This window comes from Cheilinus undulatus, linkage group 18 (genome assembly GCF_018320785.1).
Source record: "Cheilinus undulatus linkage group 18, ASM1832078v1, whole genome shotgun sequence".
Taxonomy (NCBI): Eukaryota; Metazoa; Chordata; class Actinopteri; order Labriformes; family Labridae; genus Cheilinus; species Cheilinus undulatus.
Genome location: NC_054882.1, coordinates 8,788,870 through 8,811,799, shown reverse-complemented (window position 1 = coordinate 8,811,799; position 22,930 = coordinate 8,788,870). Strand labels below are relative to the sequence as shown.

Genomic DNA, 22,930 nt, shown 5'->3' with positions numbered 1-22,930 from the left:
TTAACTAAACATATATTGTTGAAAATATTTTGGAATCTTGGGTCGCGAGACAGACTGGTGGACAGACTGGCCGGACCAGTTGAGAACCACTGGTTTAGTCAAATTCCATGTCCTAACGCTGGGTCAGAGACAAACAATAAAGGAAATGTGTTTGTCAGAACATACAAACTGGACAGCAGAGACACTATTTAGAGACAAGATGATAATGTGAGTAAATTAAACTGATTATATGACGTCTTCTGTGCCTTTCATTTGATTTTGTAGGGGTACTGCACTGAATGAATAGTAGATGAAACACTGGGCCTTATCACCCATGTAGGACAAATCCTATCAGTTCATTCGCTCTTTCATATCACAAAACCCAAGGACAACAAAACCAAACCCATTTTAAGAATTTTGAAAAGATTTATTACTTGTGCAATAATTTAGGCTTCCAGTATTTTAAAAAATATCATGTCTGTGACAAGCGACACACATCTAAAATATACTGATTATTATTACTTCTGTAACAAAATGGACTGCCTTTAAAACCCTGTGAACATATTGCTTAAATATCTGAAGAAAAACAGCACGATTACATTCCCTTTAACACCTACTGTAGAAAGACAATATATTAAAGAATGTTTTATAATAATAACATCAATAAAGTGATGAAGGCTTCTTTAGTCAAATACTTCTCTTCAAAACATCGTAGCTATTGTTACAAAGTGAACCAAAATCACCAAACTACAGCAGCCACCACTTAACAGACAGTGATGTTATTTACATCTAGAGTTAATGTAAAAACTGTGCACAAAATACAGTAGCTACCATCAGAAGTAGTAGTAATATGGCACACATGAGCTAAATACTTAAGACAGCATTTAGAAACATCAGTCCAGATCTGAAACGATATCATGGAACATCTGGACGGCCAAGGCTTGGAGCCAGAGAGAAAGGGAAATTTGATTTAGCAAATTAAAAAAAAGAACAAAATCACAAAGCTGGAAATGTGACAACAGTCATAGTAGCGTCTGTCTAACGGCTGTGCACTTTAAATTGTGGCAGTAAAAGCATGTCTGCTGCCAGGAACTAGAGTTTATTTCCAGGCAGCTCAAGAAGACTGGAAAAGTGTCATAATGGCAGCTTGGTCCCTTCGATCTTTACAGAACAAACTCTTTCATGAAATAAAAAAACACCTTCTGTTAATTTATCCAAAAACACGACTCTGGCTCCAAGCCCACAGTCCGGGGTTTGGGACTCTGTTTTGTCTACCTTCTCCTCCATGATCTCTCTATCTTTAATGTAATGTGCTCTTCTGTCAGACACTTTTTCATTCATCCAAGTCTGGAAACACTCACAGTAACAGTGGATTAAACGTGAGGAGAGTGTGTTCAGTTGGCGTCCTGCATCTCCGCCCCTGAAGCCTCCTCGCCCACGTCAGCATTCAACGCTTCTTCATCTGGAAAAAAACCCACAAATGCTGCATTACTTTCCAAACATTTTCCACAGAAGGATAATTTGATTTATTTCTTTGTTTCTTATGCCTGTACCAAAAAGTGATGGAGTGCAGGCCATGTGAAGCTGAATTCTCTTTAAAACATTTTATTTCTCTGTCTATTCAAACAACAATGAGAATTTCCGTTTAGCGTCTTGATAGTAGACTGAATGTTTTTACCTGGTATGGCTCTGCTTTGTACCAGGAGCTGATTGAACCAGCTGGTCGTGCACCTGGGTGTAATATTAAGTCTGGCTTAGAGCTTAAAGTTTTGGCACCCAGCTATAGATGAGGACAGAATTACTAGCCCCTCTGTGAACATTTCAGTTTTTCCCAAGTGCTGTTCAAAAGAGCAAGGAGTAATCAAAACAGCTTTTGCAGACATCCTAGTTTCATTTCAGGTGTGTACATTAATTTACTTTGCACACAGTAAAAAAAATTAGCTACCAAAAACAAAAAAACACCAGGGTCTAAATTATAAGCCCCCCTTATGCTAATTGTCACTTCTGTTCCCTTGTTACTGGATAACAGCCTGCAGTCATTTGCTGTAGTTTTCTCAGACTCGTCTCCTGAGGAATCCAAGCCCGTTCTTCTTTGGCTAATCTCTCAAACTCCTCCAGATTTGATGGCCTAAGATTTTCAATGGGATTTAAGTCAGAGCTTTGGACAGGCCAGTCAGTATCGCTCACTTTGGTATTCTGGAGGTAGTTCTTCACCAGGAGCCACATATGTTTTGGGTCATTGTCATGTTGGAAGACAATGAGACAGCTGCTTGAGGTTTTCTTTCAAAATCTTTACATTTCCTTCTTTTGTCATGATTCCTTCAACTAAAGATGCAAAAAAAAGCAGTGATACTCAACGTGTGGCTCTGGAGCCACATGTGGCTCTTTTGTGATTATTTGTGGCTCTTTTATGTCTTAATTTTAAATATCATTCCCCCAGAAAACCTACAAAAAAAAGGGAAACTTATTTGCCCTTTTCTCCATTTTTTGCCACTTTCACCCATTAAAGCTACCGTTTGCCATTAAATAGCCCCTTTTTCCTTTTTTTGCCACTTTTATCCTCTTTTGCCCTTTTTCACAATTTTTTACCAGTTTCCCCCATTTAAGCTACATTTGGCTGTTAAATACCCCTTTTTTCCTATTTTTTGCCCATTTTTTTACCACTTTTGGACCATTTTTTGCCACCTGTAACTCATCTTTTTGGCACTCCTCAACCATTTTTGCTACTTTCTGACCCTTTTGCCATATATTCTTCCCATTTCTGCCCCTTTTCACCCATTTTTTGCTGCTTTTTGACCATTTTTGCCATCTTTAACTTATTTTTATTGCTACATCAAACTGTTTTGCCACTGTTTACCACTTAGATTGCGGCTCTTGCAAGGGTATTTTTCAACAGTTTGGCTCTTTGGTTGAGCAGGGTTGAGTAACACTGCACTAAAGCATCCTCAAAGCCTAATACTCCCACCGCCATGGTTTACTGTTGGGAGGGCGTTCTTTGGGTGAAACGACTCTCCCTTCTTTCTCCAAACATCACCAATGCCTCGATGACCAAAGAGCTCTAGGACACGCTTCCAGTATGATAATCTTCCTCCAGGTTGTCCTTAGCAGACTTCAGTCTGGCTTAAAGTAGGGATGCACTAAATCGCTAAAATGGTTAAATTTGTTTATCAAATTAGCTGGCCTGGTTTTTACAAGCCGGTTAAACAGGTGACCGATCATTTTTATAAACATAGGTTTGAAATCCCAGTCTATAATGCTCTTTAAAACAGAAATGAACCTCCCGCCACTAGAGGCCGCTGTAGCTTCAGTTGATGGCTGCTGCCTTTCTGTCTGGCACTTCTAGGATGCAAACATGAGAAGCTCAGTGATAGCTTAGCAGCGTGTAGTAGGAACAGCACGGTATCTCAGTTTTTTAAAGTAGTTAATGGAAATAAAATAATGTAGACTGTCAAGAGTTGAACTCACATTTAACTTCCACCCAAAGTGAAAAGAGGCCACATCTCAAAGCACGATATTAATCTGCAAAGAGGAATGAAGGCTGGCGGCGCTAGCTTGTAATGTTAGCCTTGCTGTAGAGAGTATATCAGGCTAACGTCACACCTGCTGACACTATGACCCTGTGAGGAATTTGTCTTTAGACAAGTTGGTTAAACGAAATTTAAATGAGCATTTAGCCGAATACTGAAATAGACGCTTAGGAACATCCCTAGCCTTAAGGTGTCTCCTATGCAGACTACAGTTCCTGACTTGTCTAAGGGTCAACCCTATTTCTACCCCTTAGCCCTTGTCTTAGCCCTTCTCCTTGGTTTTGTATGTTCACATCTGGTGGAGGGGTATCCCAATTCTTTTTTAAATCGAGGGCTAGAGCTTAGGGCTACATAGCACTTGAACTGAAGATTTTTCAGGACCCACTTGATACCAAGGGCCATGAGGAGTTTCCCACCACGCACTGTGTTCACTTGCGAAATGACTAAACATCAAGAAAGGAGGTGATTAAATGTAAATATTTTGTTCACTGATTAAAGAAAATACAACTGTTGTGCTGTCTGATATAATCTTTATCTACTTGGGATGGGAGTTTATTGTATTTTTGGTAAGTACATGTGTAAATGAGGGCTATTAACTGTAGAGATCATTGAGATCCATAGTATAAAGAGATGGCTTTATTCTCACCGGCAATGTGTGATGATGAACAGCAATCAAGTTTTTAAAGGGAAGGTTTTCACCCCTACCCCTTACCACTCTGTTTCAAGGGGTAGACGAAGGGGGACGGGTTAAGGGGTAGAAATGGGATTGGCCCTAAGTCATTCTCTAGTGTCATAGCAGATGACCAACCAATCAATTTGAAGGTGTCAGACCTCCTGAAATCACCATCCAGAGAGCCAAACAGCTAGTATGAACATCTAGACTGAAAAACTCCATCGTCAGGCTTTACTGTGAAGCCCACACAAGACACTGTGTTTTCAAGATAACCTGCTCCTGATGTGTTTGGCCTCTGCAAGTAGCAGCTCATCTGAATGAGGCAATTAATGCTTATTTCCAAGATGAAAACACAAACAGCAACACATTTCACAAAATACAGCAGTCCCTCCACCCCCCATGCTAATGCACAGGCCATCAGAACAACATGCACTTAAATGAGTTAAAGGGTATTACTCGTTAGAGCAGACATTAATTATGATGCAAGCCCCAGGACTCTTAATCAGATTAAATTCAACAAAAGATCAACGATGTAGGTACCAGTAGAAAGTGCACTTTAATATACAGGACAAAATACTAAACTCTGTTCTATTAATACTCCTCAGACTTGTTGTCGATCTGCTGTGATTGTAGGAGCCTGTACAGCTGCTCTGCTGCTGTTAACAGCATTAAGTGGCTCTGAGAGGCAGCTTGAATGCTAATAAAGCAAACCAGATGCAGACATGAATTAGGATGAAATGTGTTTCTTTTTATAATTCACCTTAAGTACCAGATATTATTTATTCAAAGTCAGATGACTCCCATTAGAGCCCTTAGAAGCCAAATGATTAGAATAATTCAGACCCAGTGATCATCACCTTTTGGTGCAAAATACCTCACAGTCTATCTGTAGTGTTTATTTCTACTTTTTAGTGTTTCCTCTTTTTATGCAGTTGATCTGGTGAGGTGCGAAAGCAATTCATTGTAATGATCTACAGGAAGCCAGTACAGGAAAATGACCTTTTATGGGCACAAGGAAATAGAACTAAATTGATTTTTTAAATTTCAGATTTCTTGCAGGTAATAAGACATTCAAAAAGATGGCAGTTGGTATGAAAGAACTGTGACTGTATGAACAGCCTGTGGCATAAATAACCGAGTACAATGGGCCTAATTCATCAGAATAAAAAACTCTTAGGAACCTACTACTCAGGTTTTCGAAAAGAGCAAAATTTAAGAACTCTAGAGAGCGCTCTGATGCACATTTGAGTACTGACAATAACAAATAACTTTAAATTATATTTAACTGCAATTCATCAATGTAGCACTTGAGCATGTCTAATAATTTGCACAAATGCGTGACTTAAATAAGATGAACTTTTATCTTAACCATGCAGTAAATGATGTTAACTGCAAAATGTCAAATTATAAATAGAAACTCAGCACGTTAGTAAGAATTTTCCATAGCATGTCTATGTAAAACAATAAAATCTAACCTTCACACACAGGTTTTTAAAATGTTTAACTAATGCGCAATCCTTGAACAGCATTAGCTTTTAGAATAAATAGGGTTACATCAAATCAAACTCATGTTGAAACATTTTAGTATTTTTAATTTTAAGTTAATAAATCCTTATTACAGCACCTTTCATGTTGTTCCAGCTTTTTTAGATGAGTTATATGATTTGATTTATGTGTTTGTTGCATATATTTAATGCCCCTGACTGGTGCTAAAAATATAATCAAATCGTCCTTTTTGCTTCCTTTCAAGCAGCAATACCTTCACTTAGTAACTACAGTGTCTAGGCTTTTATATTTCTTAATTTTGGAGTCCAGTGTTAACCTGACACGCCAGATGGATGTGTGAAACACATCCATCTGGTAAACCTTCCCATGACGGCATTTGAGAAAGGGCAGAGCCTTTGAAAAAAACTTGTGGGGTGGTTGGATGAATTTTCTGTCTGTCACATCTTTACGGGCCAATCAGAACAACAAAACACGTGACGTTGCAGCCCCAAACCGAGGTGTGCTGCTACCTACAAATAAACCCCAGAGAGAACTGCATAATGCAAACCCATGGCGACAGTAGACATGTCAGTACATGACTTTTGTCGTTTTTGTAAAGAAAACAACTCAGTGCTGTTCTTTGTTCTTCTTTAAATTAAGAAATGTCGTCAGGTTCTCATAAAACTGGCGCTTTCGCAGCAACAACGCTAATCTCCATAATTGCACCAGCCTCTTGTTGCTGCTTGTTTACATCATGACTCCGCCGTGCCAGAAAGTACTGCCCCTCGATGCTGATTGGTCCTGTCACTTTCTAACCGGGCCCAAACGGTTCAGATGGTAGCTTTGCAAGATGGATTCACCAGTAAGAAACACAGAAATGGGCGAATCCATCTGCTTTGCAAGGTTAGTCCAGTGTGTGATTGTAAGGTTTATTTTAATTCAGACAGCACTGACATCTTGCTAACTCTCTTCTCTGTCCTGTGTCCCTTCTGTGTTTGCACACTACCCTACAGGCTCACGCCCTTATATGGGCATAAAAGGGGTTTTTCTCTTTGCTAATTAGGAGAGGCACAAGCTTCCCGCTAACAAACACCTGGCAATTTAAGAATGTGGGAGAGATCATGTTAGCACGTCATGAATTTGGGTAGGTTTCTCTTTGGTTGTCAGGGAGCCACGGTTTGATTCGGGCAAACTGTGTGGACAATGTCGAGTGGTTTGTGGTGTTATCATCCCAAACAAACAGTGATGAAGAAGAAAGGAAGGAAAAGAAGAGGAAACAGATCATCTGTTAGCTAGAACAGAACCCAAAAATCCATCTCCTTTTGCTCTTATTTCTTTTTCCACTATTGGTGGTATAAATCACTGTCATTAGGAGCAGCAAGCAAGGACAGTCAAAATAGTCAGCAACGCTGAGTAGAGATATAGGGAAACAACATGCTGGACAGAAGTCACAGATCAGATTGGAACCTGTGTTGAGAACAGCACTTTCTGTACATGCTGCAAGCAGCCATAACTGCTAGGCTACCAGCATCCAATTGCTTAAAAAATTTCGAGAGCCTTCCCTTTAGTTATTATAATTTAAAGCTGATAAATTGGGCTGAAAAAATGGCCTTATACAACAAATTGGTGTAAGAGAACTTTATCTTTCCTGTGACCTTTTGTAAGGGCCTTACTTTGGGTCTGTTACGACTAGACTCTATTACCACACACTTATTTAAAATAGTAAAAAGTATCTCTATCAAAGCAGCTGACACAGTAAATTCCATACATCATGAGGAAATTTCACTGTAATAGAGTTTTTTTCTAAACTGCAACAATCCATTCATGTTTTTAATGCTTTGGACTTATGTTCTGTTAAGCCTGGTTTTAGTTGACTTGTTTAAATCAGTCATCTCATTTAAATCTCTGCAACCCAAATGCAAATTAAAAACTAGGTCTTCAGCTCCACTTTGGCTCCAGCCCAAAGAAAACAAACTCCATGTAACTCCAGTCTCTCCTCCTCACCTGCAGTTTGCCCCTCTGCACCCTGTCTCCCACTTTTGGCGTCCGGAGAGCTCGGTTCGTCCGGTGGCCAGCGGAGCTCGCCGCTCTCCACCTCGGCCGTCTCCGTCGGCTCCACCACGATGGAGGGAAGCCTCTTTGACAGCTTTGGATACCTGATCTGTTTGAAGCTTATGTAAGGTCAACTGAAGGGTGTTCACAGCTGGAGGCTGATACACAGCACTGCTGATAACATGTGAAAGAACAACAACGCGATAAAGATTGGATTAGCTGAGATTTATCAGATGACTTCACTGATTTTTTTTCTTTGATCTCTCACTTCAAATGAAGACATGCTTGAATGCTGTGCTTTGTATTTCCTTATTAAATTTTATAAGAATTATCTTGGTCTAACAACACTGTAAGGAGGTTTTATAACACTGGAGCACAGAAACACAGCATTAAAAAGTAAAAACCAGAATTTATGGCAACAGAACATGTCTAATTCAGCATGGAAACCATCTTCAGACATCACTGTCCTGCTGTAAAATCAGGAAAAATATATGACTATTTGATTATATCATATTATCATATAATCATAGGGTGTTGCAGATATAGTAACATATATTTCATTGTGATCTGGCTACAAACACCCTGTAAAGTTCTGATGTTTTTACAACAGATGACAAAAAACATACTTACCATATACAGTATGCACACATTTCTCCTGTTAGATGGGTGTAATGACCTTTAATACACATTTAATTACAGTCAGATGAAATCAAAATCAGCCACCCTAATAATAGACAGCGGCAGTTTGAAAAACATCCGTTTTTATGCCTTTGTGCCAGTGACAGCTAGGGTCAGAGGAGTCATATTTATTTAAGTTGTCTGGGGTTTTTAGGCCTTATGGTCCTCCCTAACTTTTCAGGCCATTCTTTTGAACCCATTATCTTAATTATTCCTTGAAGGATTTCCTTCAAACTTTGCACAAATGTCCAAAATGGCTCAAAGATGAAGTGGTGATATTTTGGAGGTCATAGTTTAAAGGTCACTGGCACACATTAACAATCAAACGACCCACGACAAGAACATTTCTTCCAATCATGCTACCACTGAAACTACTTGGTCTGGCACTAAGGCATGACCAGCCCATATGCTGTTGGAAACTTCACCTGCATTTCCCCTGAAAAGCCTTTAGACTTGGACTTGAGGTTCGGGATGCACAATACTGGATTTTAGACAATATCTGATATGCAGATATTTCCAATCTCATTTTGGCTAATACAATACATACACCCCTTTTTGTTGTAGAAGCAGAACACCAAATGTATCTTGCAAGGAGAGGCTGAGTCAAGTGGAGCTAAGAGAAAAGACAGTCTGGTAATTGACTGATTGATAGGTAGTTAGGTAGGTGGGTAGGTACTGCATTTATCCAATCCAAAATAGGGTGCTGTGTTCATGAAGAGCTCTGCTTTGAACCCTGAGTGTTCAGGAAAAGCTCTGTATACAGTGAAGTGTTGATTTAACCGGGCCCATACTGTTCAGATGGGAGCTTTGCAAGATGGATTCGCCAGTGAAAAACACGGAAACGGGCAAATCCATCTGCCTTGCAAGGTTAATAAAGGGTAGAAATGACAAAAATGTGACTAAAACTAAAATGCAGATAATCTAAAGACTAAAATTAAAAATAGCTGTCAAAATGAACACTGAAACATTGCTCTGTTGATAGCGCTTTCAGACAGACATGGTCCTGCTTCTGGCTCTGGTTTCGGTTCCATTCTGGAGTCTCAGAACCTTGGTGCTTTCTGGCAAACCAGCCTGCGTTCACATCGGTTTAAGCAGAACCTAAGTGGGAGGACATGGTGGACATGTATTATCACGTCCTGCTCCACTTTTGCCCAAGTCTTTCTGTCTCGGTATTCCTTCTTCAGTTTCTTGAGTTAATAAAATATTTGGTCTTGTGTTCAGGTGAACCCAGCCTTCGCCATCTCTTCTGCAAGTTTGACATATAACATACTCTTCCTTGTGCTACTCTCCAGCTTCACCTGGAATTTTGTTGATGCCCAGATCACAACCAAACACTTTGTCTCTCCAGCAGACCACTTTTTTCTTTTTTTCTGCTCATCTTCACAACCTAACAGTATACTGTATTACAGCCCTAGAAACCACCAGTATTAATTTCATCGACTAAAACCATGACTAAAAATGTTCGTCGACAGCCTTTATTTCTATGACAAAAACTAGACTAAGACTAGCAAAAATAGATCTGTGATGGCTAAAAATGACTAAAAGTAAGTTTAGTTTTTATCAACATGACTAAAACTAGACTAAAATGTAATGCAGTTTTTGTCGGACATTCAAAATCTGTGATATTTCTCCACTTTGGGTAAACCCGTCAAAAAAAACAATGCAGCTGTACCTGATTTGCCAATACTTACAGACTAATTTTTAGTCTCAATATGATTTTCAAATATGGCTATGAAACCGAAAACTGCAGTTCATTGACCACATTTTATGTATGAGGATGTAAAAAAATCCACATAAACTTGATTACTTAAAAACACTTTGAAGTTTAAAGATTGAGAATGATAAAAGAAAAAGGCCTCAAATAGCGTAGATCTGTTGGTCCAGCCTTAAGCATTACAAAGTTATAGTACAAAACGCAAATATTCACAGTTGATAGATGCCGATTTTCACAGACAAAATGTCGGTTTTAAATATTGGATGAAATTTTAATAACTGCTGATACCGATATCAGGCCGATAATGTCGTGCATCCCCAGTTGAGTCATATGCTGGAAAGACAAATTATGGAAAACTGCTGATTTTCAACCATTAAAGTTTTCACAAACAAATACTCAACAGCATATGAATTAATTGGGGGTGTAATGGCATTGGTAATAACGCAGTATTTTGGTATCTGAAGCGTCATGTTGATAGTTTCAAATGGTAGCAGTGATAGTTTTTTAGTGGAGCAGCGCTAATAAACGTGGAAACTACAGCTCCCATCGGCCCTTTGTACCCACCATGCTTTGCGCTCCACTCGCTTGCTTAATTCTACAGCGCAAATGACTTGCCTTGAAAACAGCCAAAGTATGATGCCTAAAAAATGTAAGAGAAACATCTTTCAAAGTCAGATTAGCTGTTTAATCATCAGTTTTACCAAAGAAATAACCTTCAAAAGCAAATGGATTGCCCAGATTTCATGTCTGTCATCAAGCAGATCCAGCTTGGGAAGCCTCAAGCTGATATGCTTGTTCCTTGTCAGAGAATGAACAGACCAATCAGCATTGTTTGGGGAGAAAAAGGCAGTAGCAATGGGTGGGTTTAGTTGATTTGACTGCAAGCCTGTAAACAATGGTGGTTGGTGGTAAGATTAGCTCTGATGCAGGTATAGCAGTAGTTTTTATCATAATTAGATGACATTTCTTTACTTACAGAAGAGAAATGAATCACACTGAATGCTTTCTTGGAGGTAAAGATGGTTTTTCTCTTCTCCTGACTGATTTTGGCATGAGTTTAATCTATCAACTGACTGCATGACTAGTGAAATTGCGCTCTGGCATTAAAACAGCTGCCTGTCTAGCTCATGTTATATAATTTACTCCTCAGCTGGGCATGCCTACTGTTGCTCTGACAGGCCTGTAATGAATGTGACAGACAGAATGCTCGTCCAGTCACCCTGCAGGGTTTTTTTTGTTTTAACGTCTCACCTTTTATAAACATGTCTATGGGTTGTTGCCCTAAATAATGTACAATATATACAGTAATACAGTAGTACAGCCATGGACATTTGAAACCATCTACCTGCTGTTTCAGGCTAGCAAGGAGGAAAGGCCTTTCAGTAATATCAGACAGCAGCACCAAGAGAGCGGGAGAATTTATCACAATAAGCATCTCTGTGGCTGTATGAAATATCAGCTGAGTGATCACCCTTCACACCTCCCCTAATGATGATACACAATGTTTAGAAAATAAAACGTACAGCAGCAGATGATAACTCACTCGGCTGGATGAGATACGTACCATTTACTCTCAGCAGGACCGAGTGCAACCACTTTCCTCACGTCAACCCACATTTTACTCCTGCTCATCACTCCTGTGACTCACCGCTTCATGCCTCTCTATTTAAATAAAGCTCGACTGGTTTGAAATAATCTAAACACATACGCACGCATTAACACACACATTAGCACACACACAGCTGGAAGGATACAGTGTCCTGATCTGCTGCAGCTCCACCCCCGCCGAAGTCCTCCGTAGCCGGCTCCAGAGAGTTCATCACCTCAGTCATCCTGCAGGAAAACGCAACGCTGATGATCGCCAATCAATAAACTGAACTTTGTTTCTGTGCTGTTTGCTTTGGCTGAACTCAGCGTTCAAGCTTCTTCAAGTCCTGGAAAGTCAAGTTGATTAAAAAGTACATTTAAAACAAACATTGTTTGCCAAAATGCTGCACGAATCAAAGAGAGCTGCAACACAACAGCAAACTGGCTGATATCAGGAAGAGAAATGCACAAAAACACACAAAAAAAGCATCATTACAGTGATTTGCAAACCTAAAATACAAGAAAATGTCAAGAGCATTAATGTCGGAACACTAGCCAAACCTGGCTTTAAAACCCATGCATGTATCCTTTAATAGCAAGTAATCTGTGCAGCACTGCATCTTATCTAAACACTGATCCCCACTCTGAACTGTGATTATGAGCTCACATTAACCCTGACAAACAGTTAGATGAGATGTTTAGTTAGATGAGAATGAAGCACTCCTTATTATGCCGCTCACTCCCACAATGGGGCTAGATCCCAGACCAAAAGTTTGTTAAAGGAAAAAGAGAAAAAACACTTCTTATCTGCTCCAACTGATAGACAAATATAGTAGCTTTGACTCCACTATGTTTCTATGAATGAGCTCATTACTCACAACATTTTTGCTCCAAAGTCATCCGATGAATTTCTTTTCTAAAGTCTGATCCTAAAAGACGTTAAACTATGTTCATCTAGTTCTGCGTGTGGTAAGTGGAGATACGTCTTTGGGGTAAAACCAAGCAGCAACTTCCGTGGCTGAAAATGAAGCTTATGCAAAAGTGCAAAACGCTCCAGTTCCTTGAGTGTCTACTTAAGGCTAGCAGCAGCCTGTCTACCATTACACCATGAAGAAAAAAGAACACTCCAAGCAACTCAGAGAAAGGTTATTGAAAGTAAAAGTCAGGAGATGGATACCAGTAAATTCCAAGGCACCGAACATCCCCCAGAGTTTAAATCCACATCAAGAAATGGAAGGATTATGGCGCATGTGTAAACCTGCAGCGATCATACCGTCATCACAAACTGAGTCACTGTGCAAGAAGGAGACTAGTGAGAGAGGCCACCAAGACACCTATGACTATTCTGAAGGAGTTACAAGCTTCAGCAGCTCAGATGGGAGAGACTCTGCAGACAACTGTTCTTCACCAGTCAAAGCTTTATGGGAGAATGGCGAAGAAAATTCATTAAATCTGGACTAGAGTTCACCAAAAGGCATGTGGGAGACTCCATGGTCAGTGGAAGAAAGTTCTTCGTTCTTATGAGACCAAAATGGAGCTTTTGGGCCATCAGACAAGACGCCAAACACAGCACTTCACCACAAACACATCATGCCCACTGTGAAGCATGGTGGTGGCAGCATCATGCTGTGGGGATGCTTCTCAGCAGCCAGCAAGTACAGGATGTCACTCAGGTTTCTTCCAATATTTTGTACAGTATATGAGTAGAACATGGGATAAACGCAGAGCAGACATCACTTATTCTCCACGGTCGTATTTTAACCCAATGTATACAAGACTGTCTCATCCAGAAACAGCATTAAAGACAATAAGCACTAAAATACAAAAACGGTGCATGAATACTATGCCAGTTTTAGTCTTGTTCACTTCTACATTTTTAGATATTTCTCAGTTAAAACATCAAACATCACACAGGAAAATTTGATATGAATAATACAATTTGATTTATTGTTAGTGCTACTGCTGAAGGAATCCAATGGCATCATTCAGTTCTAAAACTTGCATGGTAATTCTTTTAAAGATGTGAGTAAACAATAGTCATAAATACTTTCTTATCTGACTGTTCAATTATCTACTGAAGATTAGTTCTGTTTAGTTTTTTAGGAAGGCAAACTCTTTATTTCCCTGAGCCGAGTATGAAGTTACAGTGCTTTCTACTAGGGGTCGACGGATACTCGGTTTTCAAGGCAAATACCAATAGTGATTTTTGGTAGTTTATGAGACAGATAACCAATATTTGGAATGGATGTGCTTTTATCATTTCATACAAAATGTAGTTAATGTGGAAAAAGCAAAATTGCATGATAAAAAAATGAAAGAAAATAAACAATTTAGCCTTATCTCCATCAGCCTGAGAATCGCACAAAGCAACACAGTAGCAGCACGAAAACAGGAAGTGATTCCACACGCTCTAGGTGCCAGTGGCACCCAAGTTTAATTGCTGATTGGCTGATACTCATGTGACATCCAGATTGTGTTGTATGCAGGACATTTAGTGAGACTGTGGAGTGAAAAACAGAGGGGAAGACAAACATGTAATGGGGAAAAAAGAGCATTTTTTAATCTTTAAATTTTTGATTATTGGTAAAATAAAATGCAGATACAGATAATTAGACAAATGCCAAATAGCCTTAATAGTCGGCCAGGCTGATAATCGATCAACCCCTACCATCTATTACATGTGTCAGGCCTATGCTACTTCAATGTAAAGAAAATAAGTTTACATAATAAAATCAACCACAAGTTTGCATGACAAAATCTCAACTAGGCCCTGTAAAGTTATAAAATAAATCTGTATTCTAGGTTTGTTGTATGACGGGTCACTTTGTCAAAGGCCAAATTTCAGTCATGAAAAACATTTCTAACTTTATAAAATCAGGCTTTAAAGTCATGAAAAATGAAGCAGTAAAATCTGCTCCAGGATGGTGTGGGCATGTCACTTGAATGGGCTAAAGCCACGCCCACTCAAGAGTAATACGATTCTCTCCGATTTTGAAAAATGCCACAACCTGACTGAAGGAATCATCTGTTTGCTCTGCTGGACCTGTCAGCCCTCTTTAGACAGACAGAGCTCAAGAGTCTCTTTCATTTCTCAACTCCTCAGGTATTACTTATGTCTCGTTTTCTGAGTTATGTGAAGTTACGTCTCTCTCGTTTATGAGACTCGTTTGTTGTCAAGTTGCTGCTGAAAACACTGCATTCCCTGATGTTGCTCTTCAAAATAAAAGTTCTCAATCATGATTAACAATGGGGGATTTTATTGTGACAGACTTGGCAGCAACAGGTCGGTCTATCATGATGCTTTACTAAACTTTAGCACCGTGATGCTAACCGACATGAGGGATTGAACTGTGGCTGCTTAGAGAGAAACAGTCACAGCCCACTTCTGTTAGTCATCCACTGAAGACAAGTGATATATGGATTAAAACACACTTTAAGCTTGTAAGATGTGTGCTCCTGCTGCATCTGGATAAATCTGAAAACAGACAAGCAATCCAGTAATTAGCCTGCCCCCTGACCTTATGGTGATATATGGCCAGAGCACAACTGCCTAGCTCTGCCAGAGCAGAGACAGATGTTGGGGACTAAATTTACTGTTTTCTAGCACAAATCTCTCAGTTATGATACGTTTAATGACCTGTAGGGCATCGTGGCTGATAGATTTGGAAATTTACCTCACAGTGAACGAAAACACAACACTTCACTGACTGGTAACTTTCAATGAAGGCGGTGGCTAACAGACTGTATTGAACTTGTAGGTGATTTTTTATGGTTGAAGGGTTAGGGTGGCGGGGTTATTCCCCATCAAGACAAGGGATGTCAAGGGCTCCTATATTTGCCCTGCTCAAAGTAAACCAAGCCAGGACAGAGGTGAACAACTTTCTACCGGTTTAAATTCAAAATTCAGTCTCACATAGATCTCAGTGTTTTCACATGCTTACAGCAGCCTTATTCCTACATATCAAGTGTTCACAGTTTGAAAATCGCAGTAGGCTGAACTGAAATTTGATCAATGTTTCAATCAATTGCTCAGCCTTAGTATTGTTTTACTGCACTTTATATTGATATTGCAATATAGAGTAATTGCATTCCATATTGTATGTTTTTCTCCTATAGTGCAGGCCTGCCATTCAGAGCATAATAAGCACAGATACCTTCCTCTTCAGAGCTTAAACCCTGTCTGCCAGCCACTGGTCCACATTCAGGTTATTTAAAATGAGCCACAAAGGGTGAAACCTGAGTATACTGGACTCTTACTGTTGTGAAAATGGATATAGATATAAATCTGTTATCACTGCCTCTTTAAAAACCATCCTACAGCTTCAGTCCTCTGCCCACTAGCTAAAGAAAAGCCGACTTTACATGTGACAAGTTATCAGAAACACCACTTTCCATACAATCACACTGGCAGTTGCTGTTGCCATGGGGACGAGCAATTGAGATTGTATGCCTCTGATTGTCTGAGGAGTGCACTTTGCCTGAGCACACGAGGCCGAGAGCTGATTTGGGGGTATTCATGTGTGCTGATACGCGCCAATTACCTCCGCCAGGACGGTGTCGTGATGTTGTGAGACTTCTCTGAGAAACCCTGGACTTTTTTCTGCCCTTCATGCCACAGTACTAAGACAATACAAGCATTATTCCTCCTCATCAAGCTTGTATTGTTCCTCTGGAGGAAATCTGTGCGGTCACTGCGGTCACCCTCATGTCCAGCTTTGATTTATTTAAAGACAAAGAGTCTCTGCTCTTAAAGTAGAATCTGAAGAAGCCTGCAGATGTTCCCAGTCTGATCTTGTTTTCTGAGAAGTGCACTCACTCTGTGGGGACGTGAAGCGTAACAGACACAAGAATTTAAATGTAGATGCCAGGCGTGACTCCTCTGTCATGCTTTCTTACCCACCTCTCCAGCTGAATAATAATAATGTCTTATTTGAGACATTAGGATTGAACAAGGTTATCCAAGTGTTAATGTCTGCCTCTTCACTCTGCGGGAAAGCTGCTTCACTTCTGCCTCAACGGAGACATGAAATGTTCAGACACTTTTCATTTAAAGAGATTTGAGGTGTTTCAACTGGTGGTTTTCAGACATTATCATCAAATATATCCATGCTCTGGGTTACTGAAGCACAGGATTAAATCTGTGTGAATAAAACCAAACTCAAGCCCTGTTGAATTTTGTCTACTGTTACCATAAATGCTGCTTAAGTGAGAGTTTCATGGCCCTGAGTTGTAATACTGAAGCTTATGTTAACTAGGAGACAGTTTTTGTCAAAATGACAAGTAAAACTTATTTTAGAATTAGTGATATACAGTATGGCTTGGTCCAGATGCACACCTTGCCCCTACCTCTTAGCGCTCTCCCTGTGTTTATGTGCATTCACATCTTGGGGTAAAGTGTCCCGATTTTTGTTGAAATGGAGCGGTAAGGCGATGCACTAGTGGTGCATGGCACTTCATACATGGATTTTCCACAGGCACGCTCTAGGGAAATCTACAAGAATGCCTTGCAAAGCATCATTAAGACTGCTTCTTGAAAAAATACTCAAGTATGTTTTCTTTGCAAGCAAGATTTGAAAGTTACAACCATCCAAAAGCTTAATTTAATTTAGTTTCAATGCATTACGGTCCTTTTATTTTGATTTAATAGGAGGAGATTTCATCGCTATCTATTGAAACTCTGTTTCAAGGGACAAGTGGGCAGCCAATAATGAGTAATGGGGTAAAAGTTAGAAATGGGACTGAGCGATACATCAGTGAGTCATGTAGGACACATCTTTTATACTGGTTGCATGGCAGCTGAGTAACAGCTGTGTCGTGGTTGGGTTTTCATTTTGGCGTCCATGTTTGCAATTCAGGGCTTCCAGACTGGCAGTTTGAGCAACATGCCTCATGCACCTGCAAATTTCATCCACTATGAATCTAGTGAATAGAAAGCTCAGCTATTTTTACAGTGAGTTGTGCATGTCTCTCAGCCACAGAAGACAGGAAAATTATGAATACACAGAGCCATATTCAGCTTGTTTCAGTAGATGTGTTTGTCCACTAGGAATGAAACTAAAATCGTTGACTAGTCACTGACTATTGAGACAATTACTCACATCTACTTAAGAGCTCTTATTCAGGTAAATGCCATGAAGAATCTAAATTTCAAGCTATACTGCCATAATGAAAGTGCTATCTCAACTTCAATTTGGTCAAAATGGAAACAGAGAAAGAGGCTTAGCTAAGGTGGGCCTTTATCCCTCTGACAAAAAAAGACCTAAAACAAGACTCTTCCTCTGCACAGCTCTTAGCATAAATAAAATCAGAATGGATAAGTTAAAAAAGAAATCAACTCCTGTGTAGTGAATCAATCAAGAAATAATCTGTGCCAGTCAAAATAACTTAATAAACCATAGACATGTTTAATTCTGCTGTAAAAACTGGTGTTTTTAAAGAGATGTGAAAGGGATTTCTGGGGGCTTTGCAACAGATTCAAGTGGACACTTAAGGAACTGCAGTTTTTGGTACTTGTGCATTAGCCTCATCTTTCAACACCAGAGGAAGCTGCTTGGGACTTACTTGTAAAACCATAGCTCTATAATGCTAAAAGCATTCCATAAATATCCAGTTACCATCATCAGGCTCCAGATATTCCAGGTATATCAGTCTTTAAGGCAATCTTTTATTACAGAGAGAAAAAGAGAGTTTGTGTTGCTTTAAGCCTGATTTATACCTCTGCATGGAAGCCACATACTACTGGATGATGCTTAGGGATGCAAAATATTATCAGCATATTATCAGTATGGACTGATAGCTTAAAAAGTGCATAATTAGTATCAGTAGGTATCAGAATTTCTGCTGATATTTTGGCTATAAAATCTGCCAGTATCAGCTATATGTTTTGACAAAGCTGCACCAACCGACCTACTTCAGCGGACACAATTTAAAAAGTGCTGAAATGTGTTAATTTTTCATTGTCAAACTTTAAATTGTGTGTTTTAAGGACAAGTTTTAGGCCTGAACTTCATTTAAATATTGGCTGGTTTCAATATTGGTACTGGCTAGGGATGTTCTTATGCGTATATTTCCCCATTCAGCTAAACACTCATTTGATCTGCATTTAACCAACTAGTCTAAAGAGAAGAAATTACTTAGAATACAGTCGCTGTGTTAGCCATGCTTTACAGAGTAAATCAGACTCACATTACACCGGCTAACATTAGCAGCAAGCTCCGCTAGCCTTAGTTCCTCTTTGCAGGTTAACATTGTGCTTTGTTATGTGGCCTCCCCCTGCCTAAGTCCAGTATACCTGAGTTTAACCCTCACATACCACTTCATTAACATTTATTTCTTAAAAAACTGTCATACCACGCTGTTCCTATTACATGCTAACTGCTAAGCTTCTCATATTTAGTGAACATCCGCTGAAGTGCTATGGGAAGGCTCAGACAGAAAGGCAGCAGCCATTTACTGAAGCTACAGCAGCCTCTAGTAGTGGGAGTTCCCTTACAGTTTAAAAGAACATTATAGACTGGGATTTCAAGCCTGTGTTTAAAAAAAGTTTTTGGTAATTACATTAAATGACCTGTAAATCTCACGCCGGCTAATTTACTAAATAAATTTACCTGTTGATCGGCTAAAATTAGTTTGAAAATATATCAGCATTTGCAAAAATCCAATATCTATATCAATATATTTATGGACTATGATGTAACATTATTAGTTATAACTGTCATCAAAACTGGTACTTCTTATTTCACAATATACTACTGTTTTTACTTATTATGCCATAAATGCTGCTACTATGTTATATAAAATAATATTGTGATATTAATATTCATAGCACAACTATTTATGTTTCTTATTCTCATTCAAATTCTATTGTATTTTACCACCTTTCTCTTCTGCTGCAGTGCCAGAATTTCCCCTCTGGGGATCAATAAAGTATTATCTTATGTTATCTTATGTCATTGTACTATGCTTTTTGGTAAGGCAAAAATCATAATACAAGGGAAAGACATGGCTGAATCATGGTTGAAATTGAGTTAAAGTTGTGTTCATGGTTGTGGGCGGTGAAAGTACGTATGATCTGACTGTGACACTACCCCGTCTGCTCGCACTCATTGGTTGTTGTTGGTACTCCGTCAGTGGCACTACGACTTAGAATCGTACATATAAAATGTGTTTGATATTTACGATTCGGGATTTTGGAGGCTACGATGCGATTTGGAGCAGTAAAACAATCGTGTTGACACCACACACATGCAGACTACTCAGACAAACAGTCGTTTGCGACGAGGCTCCTCTCGGGATATGCCCCCACGATCGTTGGGGGAGGCAAATCTTGCCCCCAAATCGGGCTTAATCGGGCTGTAGTGTGTGGCTGGCCTAAGCTGGACCACCTCTAGATGCATGAATGTGCAAGATTAAAATGTTGGAAGACACAAGTGCAATGAAAAATAAGTAGCTTAACAAAAAGTACTTAAACATGTTGTTTTGTATTGGATTTCAACTGAGTTTTTAAGTGTAGAAAAGTTTCCACAGTGCAGTTTAACATATAAAAGTCAAAGCAAGATTAACGTAAAACTAAAAATTGTATTACCACGACTTAAAAATTTTGACGTAATTTGTTTCAACAAATATTTTGAGTAAGTTTAACTTGTTTGGTTTTACAGTGCAGAAGGACATGCATGCATATATTTTACTTTACTAAAGGAAGTGTGGAAATTTTGTAATTTCTTGAGGATTTTTTACCTATGATTTTGGAAATAATGGCCTGGTTATCGGGACAAAAGGAGATAAATAGGATGAAAACTTAAGAAAAAGACCGAAACACAGAGTAGCCTAAAAAAGTATGAATGTATTCCACTTAGGGCTTCTGAACATCATAGACTTTTGTAAGTCTCTTTTTTCCTGGTGAATATTCACGAACCAGTTGACATAGTTTTGCAACTCACTTTTGGGTCCTGACCCACCGGTTGAGAACCACTAAGAGGAAAAGCTATTAAAAAAATTAAAGTGAGTCATTAAAATTATACATAACCAATTGACCATTATGTAAGAAAACTGCAGTTAGTCTTATATATTGTAGTCATTTATTTTCATTTATTTGCTTCTACTTTTTGGGGCCTACTTAAACTATTGTCCAGCTTCTAACACTGTAATACATTTTTCTTTCTGGAATTATCATATTTTATTCCAAACATAATCTGCATGGTAAAAAAAATAGATAAATGGAAACCAGAGTGTATATGGAGGCGTTAAAGATCGAAGTGCCCTGCAATTATGTTTGAAACAGTACCCCAGTGAAGCCATTTCGAGAGTCTCAAAAGTTTTAGATTTGTTATGCATAGCATAAAACTAAATAAATATGCAACGTGAGATGAGAGAGAGAGTTGCAGTTCCTTAAGAGACAAAATAAAAGGCAGTGACCTTCTCCAGTGAATTACATCATCATCTTATTTAACCATGGATTTATTACTTGAGTTGACAAGCGTCTACTGAATATAGTTCCAGCCCCCAAATGGGATTATTTGGTACTTTTTTTGATACTGTATTGGTAATAACCTGAGTATTTGATGGAGTTATAATTGTTAGTTATATATCAAACAAAAAATTGAACAAATCCTGGAACCAGATTTCATTATTTTCTAACTTCACTGAATTATTGGCAGATGAAATGATAATAAAACAAAAAGACAATTGTCCCAGCTCTGAAAATCACCTGCAAAAGCCAAAAAACCCACAGCAGCACCCTGATGTACTGCAGCTTCTCTCTGCTGATGTTGAATCACAGACTTGAGTTTGAAGCCAGATTTCTGCACCTAAAAAACAAGAATCTGATCTCTACTTGAAACCCATCCAATTCTCCAGAAAACAATTCTGCCTGCAGCCACGATCTCATTCTCCATCCTCACTGTTTGCTTGTTGGAAGAAGGCTGTAACCTCATGTATTAAAATTCCTCCTCTGTGCTGTCCATCATCAGATCCATCACTGCAGAAATTGTCCAGTTAAAGTGGCAGCGGTTTCCAGAAATTGGCATCCCTGAGGACTGCTCATAAATCTGTTAAATTCCACTATTTTATTTTTTGGAAATGCTGCAAGAATGACCGCTCTACTCTCCTTCTTTCTCTCTCTCTTTCTCTGTCCTCTAACGCCCCAGCTGCACTTTTTTTCCATTTCTGCTGCTAAATCAGAGCCAGCAGCATCACCACCTCCTCAAAATCAGGTTGCTCGGATAACCCAGTAAGTTTAAACAGCCCAGGGACATGAAGAAAAACTCAGTCCATTGCCAAATATAGAGATATCTTCTTTACTTAACATACAGCCACCTGAAATGCTCCCATGTGTGGTTTCACTAGATATATATATAATGTGTCTTATTTCACATATTTCACTCAGATGCTCTAAGATAATGTTTTAATTGCACATTAAAGCAGTTTAATGACTTCAATTCATGACTGTTAAACTGTATGTAGCTCATATTTTATGGTTTAGGGAACTTAATCATTGCATGACACACAACAGGTAGCCAGTGCACTGCAGGTATCTGATACTATTAATAGATTTAAATATAAAACACAGCTTCTGCTACACCTACACTTATACAGAAGCACTTCACAAGCTGATCAGAGCTTTCTGCCCACAATCCCACACACTTAGCCATCACCAGTGCAGAATAAAATGCAAGGTAAAACAGGTTTAATGAATTTTCAACACATTAAAGATCTTTATTAAACTATTGCACTAATTAGTAAAGTAGATAATTAAAAATGTCTTGAAACAGCTTCTAATTTAGTGTTGGAAAAGAAGAAACGTTTTCCTAATTGTTTTCAGAGTGTTTAAAATTAAGAATAAAAAAGCTTCGTACCTGTCTGTGGGCTGATCCAGTGTCTCAGAGCAGCAAGGTCTCCGTCCTCCGCTGCTTCATCACACTGATGCTGCTGCTGCTGATGATGAGGATGATGATGGTGGTGATGATGATGATGATGATGCGGGCTGTTGTGGGCGACAGGCGGCGGGGCGCGCGAGGCTCCCGGTGAAGTTGCCGCTTGCATGGAAGTGTTCAGAGCCTGCGCAGAGGAGCCGGACGAATGCCTCCTTCATGGACTGTCGAAAATGTTTGGATTATAAAATAAAAGCCGGCGTAAGCCGCGTTTAAGTAGGACCATGTGACTTAAATTTTTGGTGTATCGTGTCTTATATATGTGGCTTGTGATGTTCTTAACCCCTGCTTCAAATTCTAGCGGTAA

The 22,930-nt window shown here is 39.2% G+C and overlaps 1 protein-coding gene across 1 annotated transcript; it reads right to left on the bottom strand.

Moving 5' to 3' along the window:
• Positions 1-434: 434 nt before the first annotated feature.
• On the bottom strand, positions 435-22,712 carry si:dkeyp-72h1.1 (uncharacterized protein LOC799956 homolog). Its single transcript, XM_041813287.1, has 4 exons — positions 22,549-22,712; positions 11,863-11,941; positions 7,669-7,825; positions 435-1,441 (listed from the first exon to the last, which is right to left on the bottom strand). The coding sequence occupies exons 2-4, from the start codon at positions 11,938-11,940 to the stop codon at positions 1,374-1,376; spliced, it is 303 nt and encodes a 100-aa protein (XP_041669221.1). The 5' UTR covers position 11,941; positions 22,549-22,712; the 3' UTR covers positions 435-1,373.
• Positions 22,713-22,930: the final 218 nt, after the last annotated feature.

Excerpts from the sequence above, each read along its gene's own strand:
- si:dkeyp-72h1.1 (XM_041813287.1), bottom strand. The coding sequence starts at position 11,940 with ATGACTGAGGTGATGAACTCTCTGGAGCCGGCTACGGAGGACTTCGGC. Across the intron at positions 7,826-11,862 it reads CTGCAGCAGATCAGGACACT|ATCAGGTATCCAAAGCTGTC; the intron begins GTATCCTTCCAG and ends AGCTTCAAACAG. Across the intron at positions 1,442-7,668 it reads TGCAGAGGGGCAAACTGCAG|ATGAAGAAGCGTTGAATGCT; the intron begins GTGAGGAGGAGA and ends GTTTTTTTCCAG.